Raw genomic sequence first — 24,580 nt, forward strand, 5'->3', positions numbered from 1 at the left:
TCGTTCCCAACATAGACCTCTCCTGTTTCGACGCCGGAGCGTCCTGTCGTAGACTGTCCTTAGACATCTTACATCTGTCAAGCGTCTGTACTGCTGCACTGTTCTCCTCAAAGGATTCAATGGTGTCTTCCTATATGAACTTACTTGTGGTCGCCAAATGTTTAGACGCCAACGTAGTCTTCAAGGTCTTAACTTTCGATTTATGGGTTTCGCCCATCAGCTTTAAAGATGCAGTGTCCCCAGCCTCTATTTTCAACATCTTCTTGGTCCTTTTATCGGCATGTACCATCTGTACCTTGGCATCCCCTTCTGGACCTTCTGCGACTTTCTCCTCCGAGTCGCTGGACAGGCTCAAATCCCAAAGTGATTGTATATTTTTTTGACCCTGCATGGTATGGTGGGCTATTCACTGTCACTGTCTTACCCTCAGGGTCTTCGGCGCAAATACTGCACTGGAGTTACAATCGTCGCAAAAGAGGGCCCATTTCAGAAATACATACGTTATCTTGATACCTTTTTCACTCTATTTCACCATATGAACTGGTGTATACTCTGTACACAATGATACACCATTGTACGGTGCAGCTCAGTTGTTTGCTCTGAGTACCTTGGATTCTTGGACATCCTATAAACATTATATATATCCCCACAAACAAAAGGGTTCAGCTAACATCATAATACATTGCTTTTGTAAATCAGCCATCATGACAATATGTTGCAGATAAAAAAATTGTCACAAATGGCTGGTTTTCCCTACTCATTTGCAATATTTCTCCATTTCAACAGTTAGCTATTTTTTTTTTGGGGGGGGGGGGGGAGACACTTTAGTTCAGAGTATTACTTTCCTATTTCCCCAAAAATTCTAAATGTTGCTATATTTTGGCTATTTTCTCTGTACCCACCAGGGGAATCCACAAACCTAGGGTACCTTTAGAATCTCCAGGATATTGGAGGGAAATGGATGCAAATGTGGCAAGGATGGCTTATGTGGACAAAAAGTTATGGAGGTTCAAGTGCGAACTACCCCTATCAACCAAAAAATAAAAGAGGCTTAGCACAGGTTAGGCAGGAGAGGGTGGGGGACTTGGTTGGGGTGGGGGGGGGGAATCGTTTAGGAAGGCTTGCCATTATCAGCGTGGTTCATCTTATAAAAAATTGTTACAGTCTCATGCCAGAGAGCCCGTTTGTAACGGAGCTAGATGAAGATGACCTGCATGAAAAATAATTCCTGTGTACCTGGCGAAGAACTGAAGAGCGTGACTCCTTCATCCTGAAACTCTGGACTTGCAAGGCTTCTCTGAGGGCCAGGAAAGCTGGCCTCTTGCTGACTCAGGAAACCAGATAAGCCCAAAGCTCTGTGGAAGAAGCCTGCCTTCTGAGGAACTTTTCTCCTGAGGATGAAAGAGTTGATGATCTGAGGAGCAGAGGCTGCTGGCTTCTTAACAGTGTGTACTTTCCAGCTATTGCCCTTTTGGCCACTTAGCACCTTTCTCTTTTATTTCTCTTTTACTGAGTGAGTTATTTTGGGTAATGTAGGACATTTCTTTGAGGTGGGTGCTAAAGTGCTGTCTTAGTTTTATGTAAAATTAATTTTGTTTACATTAGAAAAATACAGTAGAAGTTAGCATGTCTTGTTATTAATGAAGATATCACATAACAGTAACTATTGAGGTGTTTACTTGCAACTAGAAATTGACTCCTATATACTTAGAAAGAAGTGCTCCATCGTTCCTGCACATTGGCATTAATATTCCACATTGATTAAGATCAGTGAGAATCGTACATTGCCAATTTAGTATGTTCAATATGTTGTGAATATGAGAGGATGCAGAATCTAAGAGGGCAAACCAGTAAACTATTTTTCGATAAAACTCACACAACCGATCACTTAAAAGAGTGAGAACAAAAACAAAGTAGCGCACATGAGAATCCTTTTAAACTTATTTATCACAAGACTGCAGGGCAAGCACAGAAAGGAACTCTAAACATAAATTGCTATTGTGCAAAACCCATTTTAAAGATACTTTTAAATACTAATACAACATATAAAGATATTGTACAGTTGTTTTCACACAAAAAAGTGTGCTTGTAATTAAAAAGAAAATAGATTAAACCTAACAGAAAAAGAAAAGAAAGACATTTCAACAAACAGGCGTTTGCAGAAACGGTTGCCATTTTATTTAGGTTCCTAGTAAAGTCCAAAAAGAAGCAGATTTTAAAATGAGCCTACAAGACAGGGCAAGCTAGCTGGCGGGAAAAGACCTATTGCGGGCTTACCAATAACACAGAGAGGCTTCCAGCCTGCCCAATGTTTACCACTGGTTACCTTTATGGTCGTTCTCATTTGCTTGCTTCTTATTCAATGGCTTCCATGGTCAGAGCTTCTTTTGCATATGTCCCTTTCCTGGACCATAGGCTCTTTACCATATTTCCAATTGGTTGACTTCTACCTTTAAACTACTCACTTTTGGGGAACTTATTTTATTTTTGATTAACCACTCTGAGTGTGTATGTGATTTCCAGCTGTCTACTTTGCGTGATCCTGTCTCCCTGTGTTCTATGTTGCTCTCTGTGCTGCTCTCTTCTTCATACACCGGTTTTCCACTCCTCCCTCCACACAGAATGCACCGCAGCTATAGCTATACCTGCATCCAGCTCCCCAACCATTAGTTGGGATTACGGTCACTCTTATTTGTTTGCTTTTTATTAAAAGGTTTTCCTTATCCCAGCCTGTCCAGTTTTTGATTGTACCTCCCCTGGACCATAGCCTCTTTGCCATATCTTTGACTTTCAGTCTTCAATGCTTCCACCAGTCACTTTTACAAAAAAAGATATATTTTTACCTAAGCACTTAATAAGACACTATGTGTTGTCCAGCTGTCTACTTCATGTGTTTCTCTTCCCCCACACTGTTGCTTTCTTTCTCCCTTGTGCTTCTCTCCTGTCACTCACGTTGTTTTTCTCCCCCTCGTGCTTGACCTCCATATTGTTCACTTCCTCTTGTCCTGTGTCTCACCTCTTCCCCTCCCCAGTCTTTATTTTTAGTTTGTTTAACCCCCTCAAACCCCCCCCCCCAAACCCATGTGCTTTAAAAAATATATATTTTTACGGCGAGCCTACCAGACAACACAAGCTGTCTGGTTGCAAAAGACATAGTGTGGGCTTTTCAAGAAAAAAGAGGGGTTGCAGGCAGCATGTCCAATTGCTTACCATTGGTTGGCTTTACTGTCACTTTTATTTGCCTGCTTCTTATTCAATGGTTTCCCTTCTCCACCTGTCTGTCCCTCCCCAGTTTACTTCTGTCCTTCTACTGCTCACTTTTAGTGATCTACTTTTTGCTTTCATCTTAAGCACTCCATGAGAATGCATGTATTTCTCAGCATTCTCCCTAGTGTGCTTCTCTTCTTGCATCTGCACAGTGTTGCTTTTTCTCTCTCCTGTATGCTTCAACTCAATCCTTTCTGGGATGCACTCACTCTTGTGTGCTAGCCCCCCCGAAAAAGAGTGCTTTCTCACCAGTATGCTGTCCCCTGTCCCCCTCCCCCAAGCCACACATTGCTCACTCTGCCGCCTGTTCGATTTTCTCCCCTGTGCTTCATGCTGCTCTCTTGCTGGTTTGCTTTTCGCTCCTCCAACACATGCCCGTCTTTTTGCTTCCCCCACCGTGTGCATGTGTTGCTTACCCGCACCCATGCCCCATTTTACATCCCTCCACTTGCACCCCTAGGATGCTTCCATCCCTTGCAAAAATAACAGTTGATGGACAGAATGTAGAACAATGTCATACATTCACCCCAGTACAGAGATCTGGGCCTAAATCCATCGTTTTTTTGCACTCCACACCACCCCAGGTCAGACATGGCCATATGCAAATCAGCCTTGACCCTTCAACCCTTGCCCCATGTTTCCTACACCCGCCCCCCCCCCCCACCCAAAAAAAAAAAAAACGTGAGCGGTTTTAATGTTTTATTTACAAAAAAGGGGGGGGGGGTATTTGTGGTGCTACTTCGTTTTAGATTCATCTCCATCAAAATATGGTGCCTATGTAATTTGATAGGCACAAGTACGCATATAAACACAAGTGTACTTTCTTGATAACACATGCATAACATAAAAAACAATTGACCGGGTGATACCTAATAAATAGATAAAGTTGTTTGGATAAGTGTGCTACAAGAGTGACATTAACATCAATGATCTCTCAATCCAAAAGGACATAATTTTACACTATACAATACACCTGTAGAGACAGCCTAATATGGCAAATACATACCCAGAATTGTTTAGTATTTCTAAAATTTGCTTGCTGAATCCACATTTTGCCATCTGAAAAGAACAAATACAGAAATTAGCCCTTTGAGCCACAGATGTCTTTCTAGTTCTAAAAACCCATATTATGATCATATCTTCCTTTCTGTGATCAAGCAAAGAGATTCAAATTCGTGGCTTGTAAGTATGCCCTCGTGACAACATAGCTTAAAAAGAAGAAATCTCAACTAAAGCTGGATTTCAGCCAAATATTTAAATTGCTAGATAGCCGATAGGGATCTTCGGCGGCCCTATTTTTCTCTCTCAGGGCTACAGGAGCATGGGGGAACAGCCGGTGGCCAGTGGCACTGACAGCGGCTCTGTGGTCCCCCGGCCTCTTGACAGAGCTCCCCTGGTCTCCTTCCCAGAGGCCATCTCCAAAGCATCATACAATTATTGCAACACTAATCTCCATGCCCTGAAAGTACCTGCTACATAGCATCCATAGTTGCCCGGGGTGACTGGGACAAAGGGACCATCACCTCCATTGCAAGGTGGCCATATTGGTTTGAGAGATGGGTAGCACAGCTCATCACCTTTTGCCCCTGCCTTTAATTAGAGAGGCGTAAAAATATCAAGTTTTCGTTTATTAATTCGACTCATTCTTTGCGGGTGTCTTAAGAATTCTGAAAGGTCCTCTATCTCATCTCTACTTCACTCCCCCGACACGGATGAAATCTCTAGTCAATAGCATAGACTGCATCTTAATAACTCAATATCTGTTCTCCTCCAGGGCCACCTCAGCTTGTGGGCTTCTTGTTCTGAACTTACCAGCATTATTTGTATTGTGTTGTTAGGCGTGGTAGGGGATGGTGTAGCACTAATTTCAAACCTCTCCTCCATTTTTCATTACTTTTCTTTAATTGCTGCTGGTTATATAGGCACTCTTCAATTCAATGTCTCAAACAAGTATATAGGCCATTCTCAAAGCTTAGCACATTCTCCCTCTCCCGTCACTCTGTGGCCTTAACTTGGTCTTCCTCTATTCCCCAAATGGCCCTTGCCCGCCTGGTAAACATGCTGAACCAAGCCAGAAAAAACATATTAATAAATTTAACATACTATCCCCAACTGATTTTTAAAAATCCTCCCTAAAACAATTCCAACAGAACGTTAAAGAGTGCTCCTAATCACTCAGCAAATAAGCTTTATTCTATTTGCCAAGAACCATCAAAGCATACAAATACAAAAAACAGGTTTATAATTAAGATTCTAAAATACAATTTGTGCGATATAAAAGGTCGGTGGGTAGAAGAGGCCATTTAAAATGCTTACAGGTTTAAGATCTAATAAAAAAAAATCAGTTATAATACCAAAGGAACAGCTGCATTCTTCTAATATAACGTCTATGCAAATTGAGCAGAGGACTAATGTAGCCTAACTTAGCTTAGTGGGCGTACTATCTAATTGAAGAGAGTCACACGAACCCCAGCTATCAGATTTCAATTCTAAGAAGGGAGTAATGTTCTCCTCCTCTCGCTAGACTACAACCTTACAGAGTTTAGGCTAAACATTGGCTTAAAACCGACTTGCAGAAAAAACTATTGGTTCGGAGGGGTCAATTTTTTTTCTTTGTGTATGCAATTTTAGAAGAATTAACCTTTATGTTTAAACAGACAGGGTGTATCCTTTTCCTGCGGGGGCCACGGTATTCTGGGCAGAAAAACAAAACGTGTACCTCATTCTCAGGAACTTCTCCACAGGCAGGGCATTTGTCTGAATTTCACTCTTGCCCGCTTACTCGTGAATGTTTTTAGTGGCAGGCTACCCAACCGAAATCTCACAAACAGACTTTTCGGCGATTTGGGGGTGTAGTGGGGCAGTGGGTAGGAGAGATGAGAAGAAATTATATCAAGAGATACTTCAAACGATGGACTAGGCTTGAATTCAGGGAACTGACCGTTCAGACGACCTAAAGAAGACATTTCATTTCATTTTGGACATTTGTAAAGCGCCTGGAAATACGCCCACCGGCGTGTCCTCGCGCTATGATAAGTGAGAGCTACAGTCCAACCACCCTCCAGAGACGCCTACCTACTGAACAAAAGAGTTTTAAGTTTTTTCCTGAAGATGGTTTCGGACGGTTCCAATCGCAGATTCAGGGGTAAGGCGTTCCAGTACTTGGCAGGCAGGTATCTGAAAGACCTCCCTCCCATTCGTGCTTTCCTTACTCTTGGTACCATCAGAAGACCCGTGCATGAGGAGCGGAGATTACGCATGGGCTCATACCAAGTCACCAGGCTCCTAAGCAAAGCAGGAGCTTTACCATTCAGAATACGATGGCATGTGGAAAGAGTTTTGAATTCCACCCTGCTTGCAACAGGAAGCCAGTGAAGTGCCTGGAGCGCTGCTTTGGAGGGAGATCTCCTAGGGAGCCTCAGTACCAAGCGAGCAGCTGCATTCTGCAGCACCTAGAGGCGTCTGATGACCTTTCCCGTGGCACCCAGATACAGCAAATTGCCGTAATCAAGGCGGGATGTCACCAGGGCATGCACCAGCGTTCGGCGAGCTGTAATAGGAAGAAGATCTAACACCTTTTTTAAAATTTTCAGAACGCCGAAGCATACCCCAGCCACTCGGCCAATCTGGGTGTCAAAGGTCAGGCCAGCATCCAGCCACACTCCAAGATTCCTAGCCTCCTGACATGGAACTGGAGTTTCCCCCAAGCAGGGAGGCCACCAGGCCGACGACCAAGCAGCAGGCGTCCCTCCCACAACTAGCACCTCGGTCTTGCTACCGTTGAGTTTCAAACAGTTGGCGGACATCCAGGTTGCCAGTTCTTTCATGCAATCCCTGAAATTGTCCGCCGCAAGACCGGGGGTACGCGAGAGGAAGATAGCCAGCTGCGTGTCGTTGGCATAGGACACTAAGCGCAGACCGTATTTTAACGATTGCTGCCAGAGGGGAGACATAGAGATTGAACAAGGTTGGGCTCAGGGACGAGCCCTGAGGCACGCCCTGGCCCAGCCCAATCTCCCTCGAATAACAATCACCCAAACGAACTAGGAAGCATCTATCAGTCAGGAAAGATCTTATCCACCCAAGCGCCGCTCCTGAGACTCCTCCTTCATTCAGACACTGTAGCAAGATGGAATGTGCCACAGTGTTGAATGCTGCGCTAAGGTCCAATAGGATCAAGGCCATAGTTTGGCCTTCATCCACACCCTGTCGCAGAGCCTCTACTGCCATAAGAAGAGCTGACTCCGTCGAATGCCGGGGGCGGAAGCCAAACTGAGAATCGTGGAGCAGGGAGGTTTCGTCCACGAATTTCATCAGTTGAAGGTTCGCTATTTTTTCCGCTACCTTCGCCATATATGGCAGGAGGGAGATCGGGCGCAAGTTCTCAAGTTTTTCAAAACTGACATTAGCTTTCTTTTGCAACGGGAGTACAATTGCTTGTTTCCAAGCAGCGGGAACAGTCTGCGTCTCGTAAGAGGTGTTTAATAGATGGCGTATGTAAGGTTCAAGAACATGCAGACTTCCCATCAGTCGTCTGGGCGTAGTAGGGTCCCGAGGTGAGCCAGATTGTATAGACCCGCAGATGCGGATGAGATCCTCAGTCGGGGGGGGTGGAAAAGCTGGACAACCGCTGTTTCCCCATTACCTTAGTTGTTCCAGAAGGCTTAAAATTCTGAATTGTCTGCTGAGGAAAGGCGGCGTAAATTGTGGCTACCTTTTTAGCAAAGAATTCTGCTATGCGGTCGCAACCCTCCACCGTACAGAGTTCTTCAGGCACCGCTGCAGGCTTCCCTACCGAGAGTGTTTTATAGATTAGGAACAATTCTTTAGTGGAATTTTCGGCTTCCTTAATCCTACTGCCAAAATACAAAGTTTTGGCTTTCCTAATCAATCTATGATAAATACGCCTTTTAGCTGTGTACTCTACTTTCGCATGCACAGTGAGGGCTTTCCTCCATTGTCTTTCTGCATGCTTACATACTACTTTGGCTGCTCGCACCTCATCATCATACCATGGTGCCGTGCTCTGCACCCGGCCACCCACTCTTGTTATGCCGAGTGGGGCCACCCGGTCCAGGGCCTCCGTGATAAGCTGATCAAAATTGGTGTTTATGGCTTCCACTCCCACTCCCCCTGGGTGACCTTTCTCAGTGAGCACCTGATTGAATTTGGTTTGAGAAAAGTTCATCCATCTCCGTCTGGGATGTTTAAAGACAGACGGTACCACCGGCCGAGCTCCCTGAGTATGAATCAGAAAGGGTATCAGGTGGTGATCTGACCAGGGGATGGGGACAGGGTCAAGAACTTCTACCTGTTCCCAATTAGTGAAAATGGGATCCAATAAGTGACCCAGTTGGTGAGTGGGCTTTTTAACTTTCTGCTCAAAGTGAAGTACTTTCATGGCTTGATGGAATTCCCTGGCTGCTTTATCTACGGGATCATCTAAATGGAAATTGAGATCACCCAGTACCAGATATTTATCAACTCGCACTGCAGCCTCAGTGACGCCTTCGAGTAGGCTCTCACTGAATCTCGCTGCAGTGCCAGGTGGCCTATAGATCAGTAGGCCCTTCAGAGTGCAGTTGCCATTGACCGAGATGGAGAAGGCGCCGACTTCACCATCCACGATCTTGGCCTGCTCCGGTTGGCATTGGAGACCCTGTCTAGCTATGATGGCTATCCCGCCACCTCTTCCTATCTCCCTATCTAGCCTCAATAGGGAGTAGCCCACAGGAATAGCATCGATGACCTCGGGCATGGAGTCCTGATCTAGCCACGTTTCCGTGAGAAAGACCAGGTCCCATTGTTTTTTGCTGAGGAGATCATGCATGTCAAGACAGTGCCTGCGCAGGGAGCGGACATTCAATAGGCCACAGACCAAAGCATGTTTGCCCCTGGTTGTCACGCACCCCCGATAGAAGGCAAAGTTACAGTAGCTACAACCTACAGTGTCCTCAGCCTTCATACTATGCAGGCATGGGCCGGAATGCGTACCGCGGAGGGCCACTAAGTCCTCACGACTCCAGAACAAATGCTTAGGTGAAGAGACAGGGGGTATGGCCCTGGCCCACGCCCGGCCGGGCGCAGACGGGCTTAACTTAGGCGCAACTTCGGCGCGCCTTCGTCGCGCCCGCTGCGCTCGTCCGCTGCGCATGGCACATCCGCCTTATATCCCCCCCAGCGTCCCAACAACTAGAGCGCTGCAGATGGATACCGGAAGTAGCTGGCTCGGACCCTCCACGCCCTCTGCTCGAACGGTGCTAGCCACCGGCGTCAGAACGAGGCGGGAGGGAGGGACGAGTCCAGCGCTTCTGTAATTGGTTGCTGCAACTGCCTGTCTGCTTCCAGAGTGCCTCGGCAGAGCAGAGTGCAGAATGCAGACAGTCCTCCGGTAAATAAATGCACAGTAGCGCAGATACAGACAGCGCACATAAAGCGAGCACGCTCTATCTCACACCAGTGCCCAATAAATTTAAAAGAGTTTAAAAATAGCTCACGCGCTATGACCGCATATGAGTTGCTAATCACCAATACGCCGGTAGCGCGTCTTTTAAAAGCGGTAGGGACACTGCCACTGCCCACTTACCACCTTGCTAGTTGTTGGATACCCCTACACCATGTTGAAATATATTGTGTAATCAAGGTATTTTGAGTGTGCCATTGACTTTAATTAAGACCCTCAATGCACCACTATACTCTATTAGTACTGGCGAATACCAGATATGAACCCAAAACATTAGGGGTCTTAGGTGTACCATATCTGCAATATTTTTGCTACCAAAGTCCAAGAAAAGTGGTGTAATGGGAGTACTTGAAGGTACACAGATTTGTGATCTAATAAATGTATTCTCCTCTACTGTTATCTTCGGAGTATCCGCATACCCCCAGACTTCGGCACCAAAAATGGGTGCATCCAGTGCTTTGGCTCGATATGCCTTCAAAGCTGGGGATATGGCTCTGGACCAGGTCTGTTTATGCAATCAGAGTATTAATTTGGATCTTCGAGTCAGAAGGAAGGCGATTTTTCTAAGCTGGCGTTCCCAACTAAGCTTGTCGGTCAGTTTGACACCCAAATAATCAAAGCAATAAACTCTTTCAAGAGGTTTGTCAGCCACTCTCGCAGTACTATTTCTAATAGGACCTTTCCCAAAAATATGTATTTAGTTTTTGATTCATTTATATTGAGTCCCCGAGAAACACAGAAGTTCAGAAACATGTTAATTAAATTTTGAAGGCTGGTACAGGTTTTCGAAACGAGTAAGGAATCAACAGAAAAAAGTAATATATGAATCTTGTTACCATTCAATACAGAAGTCTCATTTTTAAAATCCGGCAGTTCCTTAACATCATTTATATAGAATGTAAACAGAGTAGAAGCCAAAACGCAACCTTGGCATACCCCACGACGAAGTGGAATCTGCTCTATTCATTCCCCTTGGCTGCCCCATCGTTCCTGGGCGTAATTATTTTCGTGCAGCCTTGCAATTAAATTAATCAGGTTGGTCGGGGCCCTCATCTTTATTAACACCTTGCGAACAAGCTTTCGAGGAATTAAGTCGACGGCCGCATGTAGATCTATGAAAGACGCAGAGTTTGTTTTATTACAAATCAGAGCATTCTTCAAATACAGTAATGTGACCCTAAAAACGTGGTCTAACGTGCTAGTTTTGGTGTGGGATCCAGCTTGGAAGGTGACAGGATTTGATTAGTTCCCCTAAACACTCATTGTAGACCAATACCACTGCAGTCGGAAGAAGTTCAAAGAAGTCTTTAACTTTTAAGGTCTCGCCTACGCAGCGCGCATGCGCTGATTAGGAAAATGACCTTTTGAAATCAGTCCGGTTTTGCAGGCAAAAACGTGCATGTGTTGCATTGCTTTGAATGGCAACGAGTGCACGTTTGGCGATTCCATTGTGGAAGCGAGTGGCGCAATGTGTTAACAATTATCGCGCTCGCTCCCACAAGGGAAACTATGCCTGCTCCCGGACGTACTCCTCCACCCCCTACTTGCGTGAGGCGCGCGCTTGTTTCCAGAGCATTATGTCCTCCCGGCAATTCTCCTGATATGTTCTTGTTGCAGTGCCAGTATACTCCACAAGAAGGTGGTGCATACACTTCGACAACGTTTGGACGTCAGAAATGATGACACAGAGGAGAGGGTACCTTGGAGAATGCAGCTTGGAATAATGCGTGGCATGGAGGTCCGAAAAAGTGCAGCTGTGCGCGAGGCTGGACTGTTAGTAAGGAAAATGATGCAGTGAACTAATATGGTTGATATTAGGATATTATTTTCAGCGCGACTCGCCTTTTGGCTGTCTGGTGGTATACCTCTCTGCCTGTAAAAAATCCTGTCTTTGTCCCCGCTTAGTATACCTCTCTGCCTGTAAAAAATCCCGTCTTTGTCCCCGCTTAGTCGCCAATCATCAGGGAAGAGTTCGTAGATAACCGTCCGGAATGTACATTGTGAAGGCATGTAGGCTTGTGTACTGGGGGGCTCGTCATCACTTTCTGTAGTAAATAACCGCACACCAGAACACTTGAAATTAAGTTTGTCATATCACCCCAGTACGTCAAGGTGCACAACATTGTACATCCATCAACCGCTCCCCTACACATGATGTCCTTGTTCTATATTCCATCCTACCTCGTCACATTCGAATCATTCTTCGCTGCGGTGTTACTATATGGACATACCTGTCAACTACGTACATCCCCTCACAACATATGCTCACCAGGTTTGCTTGGGTTTGAGACAAGCCACAACGCCAAGGCCTGCAGTGACTGTGCATCAATGATTCTGAAGGCCATACAGGACTACAAGGTGAAGCTCTATGTCACCAAGCATCAGAAAACCCTTACGTTGTGACCAGTCGAAGTCCAAGAATCGGTCTCCTTCCTGTTTCTGATCTTGTAGCCACAGGAGTCCACCGAGGTGTCATTTGTCTTTGCGCTCCAAATCTTGAGTTAAGTCAAAGAAGAAGTACAAAAAATCCAAATGAGATTCGCCCGTTTCCGAGAACTCTCGGTCCCATGCCTCTCAATCGTGCTCCAAAAGTCAGTCAACTTCTTAGTCCATCCTTTAACTTGTCCTGGCACAACCAGAGTTTCTACGGCTGTCTGCGACACCGAGGCAGACAGGAGTTCTGCGAGGCCATGCTCTCACTGTTCGGATCCCTTCCAACTCCCTTTTTTTTGTGCATATTTATATAGCGCGAACTTGACCCAAAGGTATTGGAGCACTTACTTACACATTCAGGGACAGGGAGATTAAGTGATTTGCCTGGAATCACAGGATGTGGACGTGACCCCGAGGCTCGAACCCTGGTTTCCAGCACCAAAGTCGTCAGTCTAGCCGACTGACCACATCCACTCACTCTGGTACGCCTTCAGGTCCTATGGAACCGCAAAGCCCTCCATCTGGGGTACTGACAGCGGCTTTGCACTCTGTGCCAATTGAACCCTCTGAACCACTTACATGGCTGCTTCCCATACCAACCCCCAAGTCGGGCTTCACAATGCACTTCGGTCTGCGGAACATCAACACTGATGCCAACTCCATTGACGCCGGAGGAAGAGGTGATCAATGTGCTCTCCAACTCGGCACTACTATGATCTCGACAGAGCCTGCACTTGATTGCTGTGAATCACAGTCTACACTGCTTAACATTCCACCTCCACAAGGAAAATCCCACACATTATATGCCTTGTTTGGCACAGATTCAGACTATGATTATGATTCAGGTGATGAAATTGGCCAACCCTACCAAGAAGATAACTGGTATGGTGACCTACAAGACGCCAGATACTCGACACCTCTCCTGGCTCTGGTCTCGTCACACCCCCAGGTCTGGGCACTGAAGAGAGTGCTTTTTTACAGTGGTCATGCGCAGGGCGGGCAGAGCTCTCTACCTCCAGCTCCCCACATTAGAGGTCAACTATTGTCTTGACTGAAGTTCTCCAGGCGGGGCACACCACTCCTGAGCCCCTACTACACTTTAACTAGGCCCTCACTGATACCCTCATAATCACACGTCACAATTACTATATTCAATGCAACATAAATACACTCCACATATTACCACTTAGTGCCACATAATTACACACACCTAAGCATCACCTAAACATCACCTTAGCATCATGTCAGTCTGCCCTCGGAATCTGGCATCTGTTTATTCTCCCCTAGTGTCTGTCCACTGCTCGTTTTCTAATTAAATTACTGTTTTCCAACCTTCACTCTCCCGTTATTTATGTCCCGCTCCCCCATAACAAATACAATTATAACAAACAAGCATGATAACAGGCAGGAATACGTTGCCTGCAGTACAACTACAAAAAAACTTGAAGAAATTTTTTATGTTAAAATCCTTTTTTAATCAGGTTCTTCAGTTGTATACAATGTTGTCTTGGTTTGTATAAAAGTAACAAAAATGCTTAACACTTTTTATTATACCTTTTCTGCATGATGCACAGCAGCCACAATGCTCTACATCATAGCCAAAAGTTCTGGCTAAACACAAAAGGTCCCAAAGGTGAGACCTATTGACTATGCCAATGCTTGTTTACTCATGTCATGTCCCCGTGGTTTGACACTTTCCTAAGGAAATTTAATGTTACCTGCACCTCAAACATCTCACATGGCTGCAAACTAAAAACGTTTCTCCCTCCGACCTTTAATGAATCAATCACTATTTCGATTTATAATAACAGGAGAAACTACTGATGGGAGTCTGACATTATTCAAACGTTTTTCCCCAAACTCTTAAGGCTGTGAAACTATTGTTTTTCATTGCACCAACACCCACAACGCAAAACTCGTATTCCTACATTTCCAGAGATAAATAGTTCCTCCACTCAGGATAGTAACCCTCACAATACACTATCTTCTCCAGACCCTTGACTAACACAACTGTCTCAATTAAAGACAGTCAACTTCAAAACATTATTGCTGCTGATGACTAAATCTGTTGTTTAAGCCTGGGCCTAAGCAACCTTCTAACGCTCTTGGTTTCTCCAGCATCTTCTCACCAAATTTTAGGCCTAACCCTAATGAGCTTCTTTTAAGCAACTCACTAACCCACTTAAGGGGATCCCTCCTCCCCCGCATCCCCCTCCCCAATTCACTCCAAAAGGAATCTGAACATGCTCTCCACTTGGGCCGCTACCAGTAACTCAGACTGCCTAGAGTCAGAGTCACTGCCTGCCTAGTGCATTTGTTGTCCTACCTGGCCCTTCATGCCTGTCACCATTTTGAAACCATACATCTCCCCCTATGTTCATCCTACACCCTGTCTGTGTCTGCAAACATTAATACACTCCAGTAAAACGGATGCTGCACTCACTTTCCAACACCAAACTCTTTCAATGTGTCATGCCTTACTCCACCTCTGGGATGCATCACACTGTTTTACCTACCTACATATTTGCCAGTCTCTCCCTCCCTTATACTACCTTCTCTCTTCAATGATCCCTGACGATACTCTCGTTTTTCAGCCTCTCAACTTAATTCAACCCAGCCCATGTTTACTCTTGACTCTTCAACCATTCACAGATTTCACACAGATGCTGTTGCCAGCACCTCAGCCTTTCCCGCTGGGGCTACTGCCTTATTGTCCGGTCTCTCTCTCTCCCCTCAGCTCTCTTACTGCTCTCTCAAGGGTCTCCCCTTTCGACAGGTTGTGATGTGTGTTACTTTAATCAGAATCTCTCTTAAGTAATGGAAATAATTTCAGCAATATGATTTAGCAAACAAACCTATTTTTCGCGGACGATTAGCTGTACAGAAAAACTTTAGCACATATCTGATTCCAGAGCCACTCCTAGCAAACCTATGTATCAAGATCATAAATTAAATGCAGATGTTACGACATGTGACGGGGTCAACAGCAGCGGTTTAGACCAAGACAATCTGCTTGAATGTGGAAATATCTGTACAGCCCTTCACATTGTGGTATCCGTCCGTGAGGAACCTCTTGAATTGTCTCTATTCAATGACAACCAAAAGTTAAAGGAGGAAAATGGGTATGGGTATTGGCATAGGCTCAGCCTAACTTCCCTCAACCTCTTCCAGCACATAACCGATACCTTCAACTCAAAGATTTCTCACCTCGGATATTCAATGTCTAACTTCAGTTTTAGGTTTACTGCTCAGGTGAAATCTCTATTCCTCCACCTGAAGAAGGACACGGTACACAATATCGAAGAGTATCTCCATCTCTCAAATGATGAGATTGATAAACTGCTTGACAACTATGTCACACACATGACTTGTCCCAGCCAATCTGGCTACCACAGTTGACATGTTCACAGGCATAATATCGACTATCTTAACGCATAGAGCTAAACAACAGATTTACACCGCAAAGGAAATTGTAAACAGGAACCTTATTCCCATCACAAGTGAAAACTGGGCATTCTGAGCACCATTATCAACCACATTCTTGATTTACTAGTACTTATAGAGACCTGGTTCAATTACAGCTCTCACAATGCCATGGACCTTCTGCTCTCTCTTAATTGCTCAGACATTAGATGTAAACATGAAGAGAGCACACCGGGGGCAGAGGGGGCGATAAGTTACATGAATGTTTTTCAGTGCAAAGAGATACCCAAGCAACATGTTTTTCTCATTTTAGTGTTGGACTCTAAAACAACTCACAGCAAAATTTGTAACCGAAATAACCCCTTCAGATGTAAAATATGGGCCCTTAACCCCTTGCATGCGTCGGACGGAGCAGGACGTCGGACGTCGCGGTGGGCGTGTGCAGACTGCCACACCGCGGGAAAATTCCGCTCCCTAAGCATTATCTATTAAGAAGAATAGGTATTTCTGTTACGGTCTTCAGGGGCACATATAGGTTATTGATTCAGACCGATTTTCCCACAATGTGCTACGACATGCATGTGAACGTACAGTTTTACTTGGATTGACATCAAACCACAAGAATTTACAAATATATGTATCAAGACAGTCAATATATTTTTTTAAACATTGCAGTTTTGAAAAAGTTGCAAACAGATAAAACAATTGTCGGCTACCAGCTAGTAACATATGAATTGTCACTCATATTTGTGTCAGTGTTTGATGCACATTATCAATAAATCTCTTTAGTTTTGGAACCCTGTGTACGACTGGCTTTGTTGAATATTTGGACTATATTTTGGGGCTTGCTTCGGTATCAATTTGCCGCTATCGGACGAAGCTACCTGGGAGACTGTGGAGTCAGTCTTGTTTTATTGCTTTCCCTTCTCCCCTTAGTTGGTATGATACTTTGTATAGTTTTGTACATGTTTATATCATGTCACTCGATATGGAATCAATGTGGTATTTATTTTTATGTACAGTGCAACCTCTAAACAACACGCTGTAACACCTTTGAGTAATGTCCCATTATATAAAACTGCAGCAGTATTAGAGTTTAAGTAAAAAGTCCGCTCAAGATCGGATTTACTGCTGGCACTCTCCGGGTGAGATGTCCTTACCGTGAGAATGGGGACTTTGCCTATCCATGGTTCAGTCTGTTATGAATAGGAAACTTGTGTAGAGACTCTAAACCAACTAACGTTGCCACTTCTGACATCCATTTTTTAGCTCTGCAAGTCACCTCTTTGCTCGGCCATGTGCAACAGCAAGCCGTGCTCTGCTAAGGAAGCTCTATGCACAGGAAGGTCACTTCAAGCGCAACTTGCAGAGAGCACCAGATTGCCATAACAGAGTAAATGTAGGGCTATTGACACTGGAGAGGATGAGTGAAGAAACGGTGAGATAATAATTGCACATTAGCATCAAATGCTGTAAATTATATAGTATGTCACAAGGTGCAGAATGTTGGTAGTGTGAACAATTTGCACAACTGGAGGATCGCTAAATGACTTTTGAACGCTTTATGAAACTGCTGTGTTTCCTTTGGTAAAACATGTTCTGCTCTGTTCAGATTATTACTACAGTTGTTTGCCCTTTTGTAGCTAAATGTGAAGTAATTTGATAACGTCCTTTAAGGGAGTTAGCACTGGCCATGCTTTATTATCATTGTTCTAAAATCATTAGGTAGGGTAGAATGTGTACTTTTAAATATAATTCTAAACTTAACCTGAACACCAAGTTTCAATAAGAGTACACTGTGCTTCTTTCAAGCTTGTAGTGCAGTTGCTTGTAAGAAGCTATCCGAGAAGGCTCTTGCTCAAAACTATTTGATAGGTTTACTTTTGTTGTACTTTGAATTCTTTATCTGATGTGAAATATATGAGTGTAAGTAGACCTTTAATTACATTTCTCAAGTGGGAACCTCCAAGATGTTTCTTCTGATTCTGGTAGCAGCAACAAGATTCTATTGTAAACTGACGTTAAAGTTGAGGTAATGTAGGTCAGGACATCTGACATAATAGTGAATTGGATTCTTGGGTCTTTAATTATATATAAAGGTTTTGGAGGTCTTCGTTTGTTCCTCTGCTGATGTCAAAAGTGTGGGCAGTCTTTTGTGGGTTTCGCCATGGAGAAGAACATTTTTTTTCTTCTTTCTCAAATTTTATTAGTGAGAAATGACAACCTTCCTGCAATGGGAGAGGCTATCCCCGGGGTTCTAAGGCGGATAATATTACATTTCAATGAAGTAGCGTTGCGTACTATAAATGTATTGTAAAGTTCCCGAGATGCCATGTTTCGATTGAATAGAATTTGTTGAAGTACTAATCCCTAGACAATACACACACTTCTATGGGATTGGAAAGGGACAAGGGAAGTTTCCTTTAGCATTATTATTCAATGCTCGGTAAGGAAGGAGAAAAACCTGTAGAAAATCTGGGTTAATGTAGAAAGAGCAACTAGGAAACGTAATAGTTTACATATGGACAGCTGATAGACCAAGCAGCAGCAATATAGAAGGGTCATCTCTGTTACTGATTTGTAGCGTGTCAATCTATCAGGATAAAACCGGTTTCAGAGCTGCCTCTTTAGACGAAGCCTAATTGTGAAGAGTAAAGATTATTGTCACCGAACAGGTACTGAAGTTGTAATGCTACTGTTTTTTAAAGATTTTACCAAGGGAGGGTGCATTGTTGCTTGGGCATTAATAGGATAGACATGTCTCAAGGGGAGAGTTTAGTTAGTTTTCATAGAGATGGGGAACGTTCATGCCGAGACGAAGCGGAACTTGAGTAAGGGCAGAAAGTGTGATTTAATAATGAAGGTGGGCAGAATGTTAACTCTTCTGAATAGGGTCACCACCTCACTTTAGTTTATTAAGGGCACCGTGTCACGTACTGAACTTTCAGGCAAATGAATGATTTCTAGTGTTAGTCTACTTAGTCCAACGAAAGCAAAACTAGACTATAAAGCTTAGACTGCATTGGGCTATCACAGTAAATTCCAGGCCTGGAAATAGTGCCTGGAGGGACCTAGAAGGAGGCAGTCACCATACTGAAAAGAGCCACACTGAAGGCGCAGCTCAGCACTTTGGAAAAAACACATTGAAACTGGAGGGATAGTATCTGCAAATTAAATCAATATTGGGTTTAGTGGTATTTTTTTAAATATATATAACGTGTGTGGTTGCAGTGGATTTCTGAAATAAGTAAAAGGTGATTTGTTGAAGAGGGTAAATGTAGTATTTTATGGCACTGAGAAAAGCTTCCCCATCATGGTTGGCGTGTGAGGTAATTTACAGATCGATATCACACGTTTATTTCTAAGATGGCCTGTTTGCAGGTTCTGTGAATGTCTTTGATTGCCCGAGCTGCAGACAGTGAATTTGCACCAGAGGTTTGCAATACTGATCGTATTTGACTGCAATTCGAATTTAGCTCATAGATGCGAAGGGTTTGATGTTTTTGGTGCATAGTAGGAGGCAATGTGAATGTCGTACAAATAGCATTACAGTGTCGAATGAATCAGTAAGTGTGTCACTGTGCAAGGTGCAATGGCTGCATTAGGATACGTTGTGTTGAAGTGCCTTCCTTAAAACATTTTTAAAGAGAGAACATCCTTCGGAGGGCATTTCTTTGCCGGATAGGGCGGCATAATTAAAACTAACTATCTACAGACTTATAAAGTTCACGGTCTTTTAATAGAGCTACAAATGAGACTTTGTGGCCACATGAAGGGAATCAGAGTCGCTGCCAAAGGAGCGCAAAATTAGGGCTCATGCGCATCTCCTAAAAATGTCTCTGACAATATCAGAACACTCATCAGATATGAGATTGGTGGCATCTGGGCTCAAGTCAGAAAAGTTAGCCTTGCATTTATTTCAAATTGTGTAGCATGATGCTGAAAGAATCCAAGGCTCTTGCAATTTGGACCTGAAAAGGATTTGGGTCATAAGAGACAAGAACTGGTCTGAAGCCAAAAGCTTGCTGGCAGAGGTATCCAAAGAACAGTGGTAGGGGGTGGAAACAGAGATAGGTCCGCACACCAAACACCACTATCATGCCATTTTAAGAGGTTTGCCAGCTTGGGGGTGCTACCTGGAAGATAGGGTATCTACAAAAGGTTCAGAAACGAATCTGAGGACAAGGAAGATATACAGCAAGCGTTTCAATGGTGCAAATTGAAATAGTGCTGACAAGAGGAGGAGGATTTTGAGAAAGGATGTTTTCTCGTGGTCTTTTTGCCCACTTCTTGAGGTGTCAGCTGTGTTCACTTTCTCTCCTCTCTGACCTACAACTTGAAATGGGACCAAAAACATCAGCACCAGTACTCGGCTGTGAGAAGCTAGTCTTATCTTTCTCAAAGCATCTTTGATTGCATTTGCCTGCAGAAGGTACAGACAGTGCTGGTCAACCACATGCACCGCTCATGTCAACATTGTTGACTTGAACTTGAATATGAAGCAAAACCTCTGTAGTGCAAACAAACAGAAAAAAACCTTCAAAGAATTACGCAAATATAAGTAATTAGGAGTATTATTAGTACATTTCCAGGATGACATAGGCTAATAAGTTCTGTGGCACATGAAATAAAGAACTGACTACATTGGCATGCACATTTTTAACAAAATAAAACACTTCCACTGATGCATTTGCGGCTTGGGAGTTGGAGCCGGCTTGCTTCTAAATGTGATGTGATGTCTGGGGATATATCACCAGATGAGGAATCTGCTTGAAAAGTATTCAATGTAACCTGAAAATATGATGTTTGCTAAACCTTGCATTATTTACTTTCCATCACAGCAGAATCTACACTTTTCCTACGTGTTACCTATTCATATTTCTGCTTTCGGTAAAACATTTTCAGAAATTCTTAACTTGGCCAAGTACAATTTTAGGGATTCAAAACATACCTGTTTATTTCCTTTCAAAAACAGCATCACGCTGGCCTTGTTTATCAGTCCTTTAAGTCTGCAATAGTGTAAAGGAGAAACAATATATATTGTACACATATATTTTATCTAAAAAAACAAAATCGGACTATCAAATGAAAAATCTAGTTTAAATAACATCGCCTTTTGCTTTGTGCCAAAAAAGCCACTTGTTATAGGAAACATTTACACATGTATCCTGCGATTTTACATATGATTGAATTAGTCAAATCAGACTTATACAGCTGCCCAACAGGGCGTCCCAGCGCTAGAAGCTAAGAACCAGAATAAGATATCAGTAGTTAGTAACAAGGTTTTAAGTTGAGATCTGAACTGACTTTCCTTTGCAGTGCAACAAAGTGATAGAGGAAGCTCATTCCATGCCTTAGCAGCAAGATAATTGGATGATCGCTGAAATTGGGGATTTATAAGAGCTAGAACCTACATAAGGTAAGAATTATTTGTATCAGAATCTGTTTAATGATAAGATTAAGGAAAAGTTTACATTTACAATTAAATTCGAAATAGAAGAGCAGTTTTTGTCTTAATATCACAAGCACACTTCTTATAACATTTTATACAGCAACTTGAAAACACAAAATCCTCATTCCACTTAGCTTTTGTGGTAAAGTAGGTTTGTGACCATCTTAAGTCCAAACTAGTGCTAAAATAAGTACTACTATGGAAAGGCTTTAGATGGCATCTCATTCAGGGACAGGAGAGGAGTTATATGTATTTGAATACGGTATGCACTACTCAAAGGACAACTAATATACATGTAGCTCATCTTGAAATCATCAACCGAAGCTTCATTAAAGTCTCAGAAGGCCACTACTACCATTAAGCTTTCATTCCAAGGCTGAGGGTAGTTAACACATGCCTTTTCTTGTCAATAAATGCACTTCTGTACCATTCACAAGCTCCTCAAAGTAGCCCTAACTGGACTTCCAGCTCTGCTTTGGCTGTCTACTCTGGAAATATGCTTCTGATCATTTTTAGTAGCCATGACAACACCCAACAGTGAAACCTTCGCTAAGCCTTTAAAGAGGGAAAGAGAGGTCTACCTTTGAGAACTAGAAAACAAGCAACTCAAGATCACTGTCTCCCCGACTGGGGGTTGTTATTCGGGTGCAGCTTATTCCAGGGGCACAGTGAGCATGGAACCCATGTTGGAGCATACCCTTCGCTGTAAGGGAGTTGCACTGAAGTATACAAAGAGTACAAGTTACTTATCTTTGGTAATGATCTTTCAGGTGGATACTTTATGGAACCACAGATTCTTCACCTTGTTAATATTCTCCATGTGTCAGACCGGATCAGGAAACTTTAAAGAAGTAGTCCTGTGCACTGGTACATGGTGTCATGTGGCTCTGGAAGGGACGAGTGGAGCAGCATATAAGTGCCACCCATGCTTGATGACTTCATTTGCTAGGTTAGGCTGTGTGCACCCATGGACACATAGCCAAACAGGAGGCTGGCATCACCAGTGTGCAGATCTCTAGATGGGGACCTTTTTATATGGAAAAATACCAGTTCGGAGAACAGGGAGCCGGGAAGGTCAGTGGATACAGTAACTTGTACTTCAGATGGATACTTCTGACCTCATATTTCTCACATTGTGAATAGATACCATAACAGTCAATCTCCCCCAAGTGATGGATTTGTGAACTGGCTCAGATCAAAAAGTTGTGCAGGACTCAGTGGGCACAATGCCCCTCTTGACAGACTGACTGTCAAGGCAGAGGTGATTCATGAACGTATGTACCGGTGCCCACGTAGTCTCCTTATTAATTTCCAGGACTCGTACTCTTGCTCTAGTCCTTCAGTGGTTTGCTTCAGACACCTTACAACAGAAATTGAAAGTTAATTGTAAACAGTATGTGAAGAAGGCGGGCTACCGTTAGTGTTTTGTCTTAGTTGACCTACTAATGAAACAGCTGAATTTACACTTTCTCTAAGGCGAAGTGTTAACTGGATTTCGTGACTGTAGTTCCACTTCTCACGGATTTAAATGAGTTATGCCAACCCCAGTAATTATTTTTTTTTTTTTGGGTTAAGGGTAGGGTGTGGGGGAGAAAACTATGCATAATATCCATTCACTGGCCTTTTTATGGTCTGACTCGACATTGCAGCTGTTGCCAGATAATTATGTGAGAAACACTAGAGAGGGACTTTGGCTCTGCCCACATTTAAGGAGCCAGGAGTACATGATTTGATTGGGAAGACGTTGTATGCTTCCACAAAAAAAGTGCTTCCCTGAACACAGTTGTGATCATATTGTTTATTTACCCAGCTGCCTGAGCTTGAAATGTTAGGGCCACAAACATGACATTGTAAAGTCATTAAAGTGGCTTAGATAATTTAGAAAAAATATGGCGTTTTTTGTGGCAGCGGCATAAATGGGAGTTGGGCAGTCGTTACACCGCATCAATGTTTAGGTCCGGCTTGAAAATGTAACTTCAAACTGACCTTTTAACAGTAACCAATATTATTCTATAGTTCTTTGCTTCCAAAGACACATCCAGCCTCATGCTATTTACATATAACGAGTCTAATTACCACACAAAATTCCTTTAAATCCACACCTATTGCCATTGCCAATGCTTGTTAGTGGTTGATGTAGAGATTTCCAGTTTAAAAAAAAGCTTTGAAAGCTTTGCAGCTGGAGAAATATATCAACCAATAGAGGTTTTGTTGCTCGTTATACCCTGAATCTGCTCATGCTTACCTAGTAATGACATATATAACAGAATGCACCTATAAACTAATTGAACATCATTTATTAGTTTCCAGTTGTTGCCATCAGGCTCCTTCCTCGATACTGCACAAACTTATCGCACTAACAGAAAAAATAAGAGGGAAGAGTGAAGCACACAAGCAGTTTCCTTAGAAATAATTGTAAATAGTGCCTTTATATTGCGTAATCTGTTACCCTCAGCAATAAGGAGGAACTGGTTTTGTGAACCTGCTTAGTAAAAACATCCATCAAATATGCTGGTCTGCGAGTAATTTAGAGCTGTAAAGAAATAATATTGGAATGTACATAAAGGTTACCTGTGGTGAAACAGGCAATGCCTTTGATGTACGAGACCATGACAATAGAAAACGAGCCAAGAACTATATATACTGAAAGGCAAAATGAAATCACTGTGCCAAATTATATGCACCTCAAAATACAGTCTTTTTACAATGTCATGCATGCCCATGGCGCAATGCAACAATAGTGGGAAGCAACACACAATTACTTCATTCAAAGAACTCTTAAAAACACACACTAAAATGCGAACTAACAGCCGAAACATTAGAAGCTCGGCGAAAAATAAAAAATAAAATACAAATTATTAGTACATAAATATTCCGCTTACTTATCTTCGAGCTTCTGTGCTTTTGGGCACATGTCATCCAGCTCTCCAGACGCTTCGAGTTCCTGAAAATATAAAGGCGTGCTATATCACTACAATGCATCGAGGATTCGAATTTGACGAACATGATTAAATAGAAGAACTAATAAAATATTTTTTGTCTAGTTTACCTTTACAATGTCCAGGCCTCCAACCAGTTCACCCTTCACGTAAAACTGAGGGTAAGTGGGCCAATTTGAATACGTTTTGAGCCCTTGGCGTATTTCTTCATCAGAAAAAATGTCAAAAGTGCTATATTGTATGCTGCGTTTGTTGAGGATATCCACTATTTGTCTGCTGAATCCTGCGTGCCAAACAAAAAGTGCGAATGTTAATGTCTTAGGACAGAATGTTTTCAGACAAATCCATCACAGAATGAAGTGGCCATTGATCTTGATGCAAAGTACAATGCACCTAATGACAAATATATTTTTACATCGTACTTTAGCGGAATAATCTAATATAGCCGACATGCAAAAAAATAAACTACGTTTTAATCACAAACAACATTTCTGCTCACTAAGGTGATAACATAAACCAGACAAACTTTTACTAATCCCTGCTCACAGGAACAAGTACACATACAGGACATAATATCTGCAGTAATAAATATTGATACTGGAA

At 43.1% G+C, this 24,580-nt stretch overlaps 1 protein-coding gene across 2 annotated transcripts in view; it reads right to left on the reverse strand.

Annotated features, from left to right (window-relative positions):
• The window catches only part of GLRX3 (glutaredoxin 3), a 191,025-nt gene that overhangs the window by 19,867 nt on the left and 146,578 nt on the right, over nt 1-24,580 (reverse strand). For both annotated transcript variants that reach the window (XM_078643492.1, XM_078643493.1), the window contains exons 5-8: nt 24,088-24,260; nt 23,921-23,982; nt 20,538-20,595; nt 4,274-4,326 (exon numbers count right to left, since the gene is read on the reverse strand). In XM_078643492.1, coding sequence (XP_078499618.1) covers nt 4,274-4,326; nt 20,538-20,595; nt 23,921-23,982; nt 24,088-24,260 — 346 coding nt within the window. The remainder of the gene's footprint in view (nt 1-4,273; nt 4,327-20,537; nt 20,596-23,920; nt 23,983-24,087; nt 24,261-24,580) is intronic.

This window comes from Lissotriton helveticus, chromosome 5_1, assembly GCF_964261635.1.
Source record: "Lissotriton helveticus chromosome 5_1, aLisHel1.1, whole genome shotgun sequence".
Classification (NCBI taxonomy): Eukaryota; Metazoa; Chordata; class Amphibia; order Caudata; family Salamandridae; genus Lissotriton; species Lissotriton helveticus.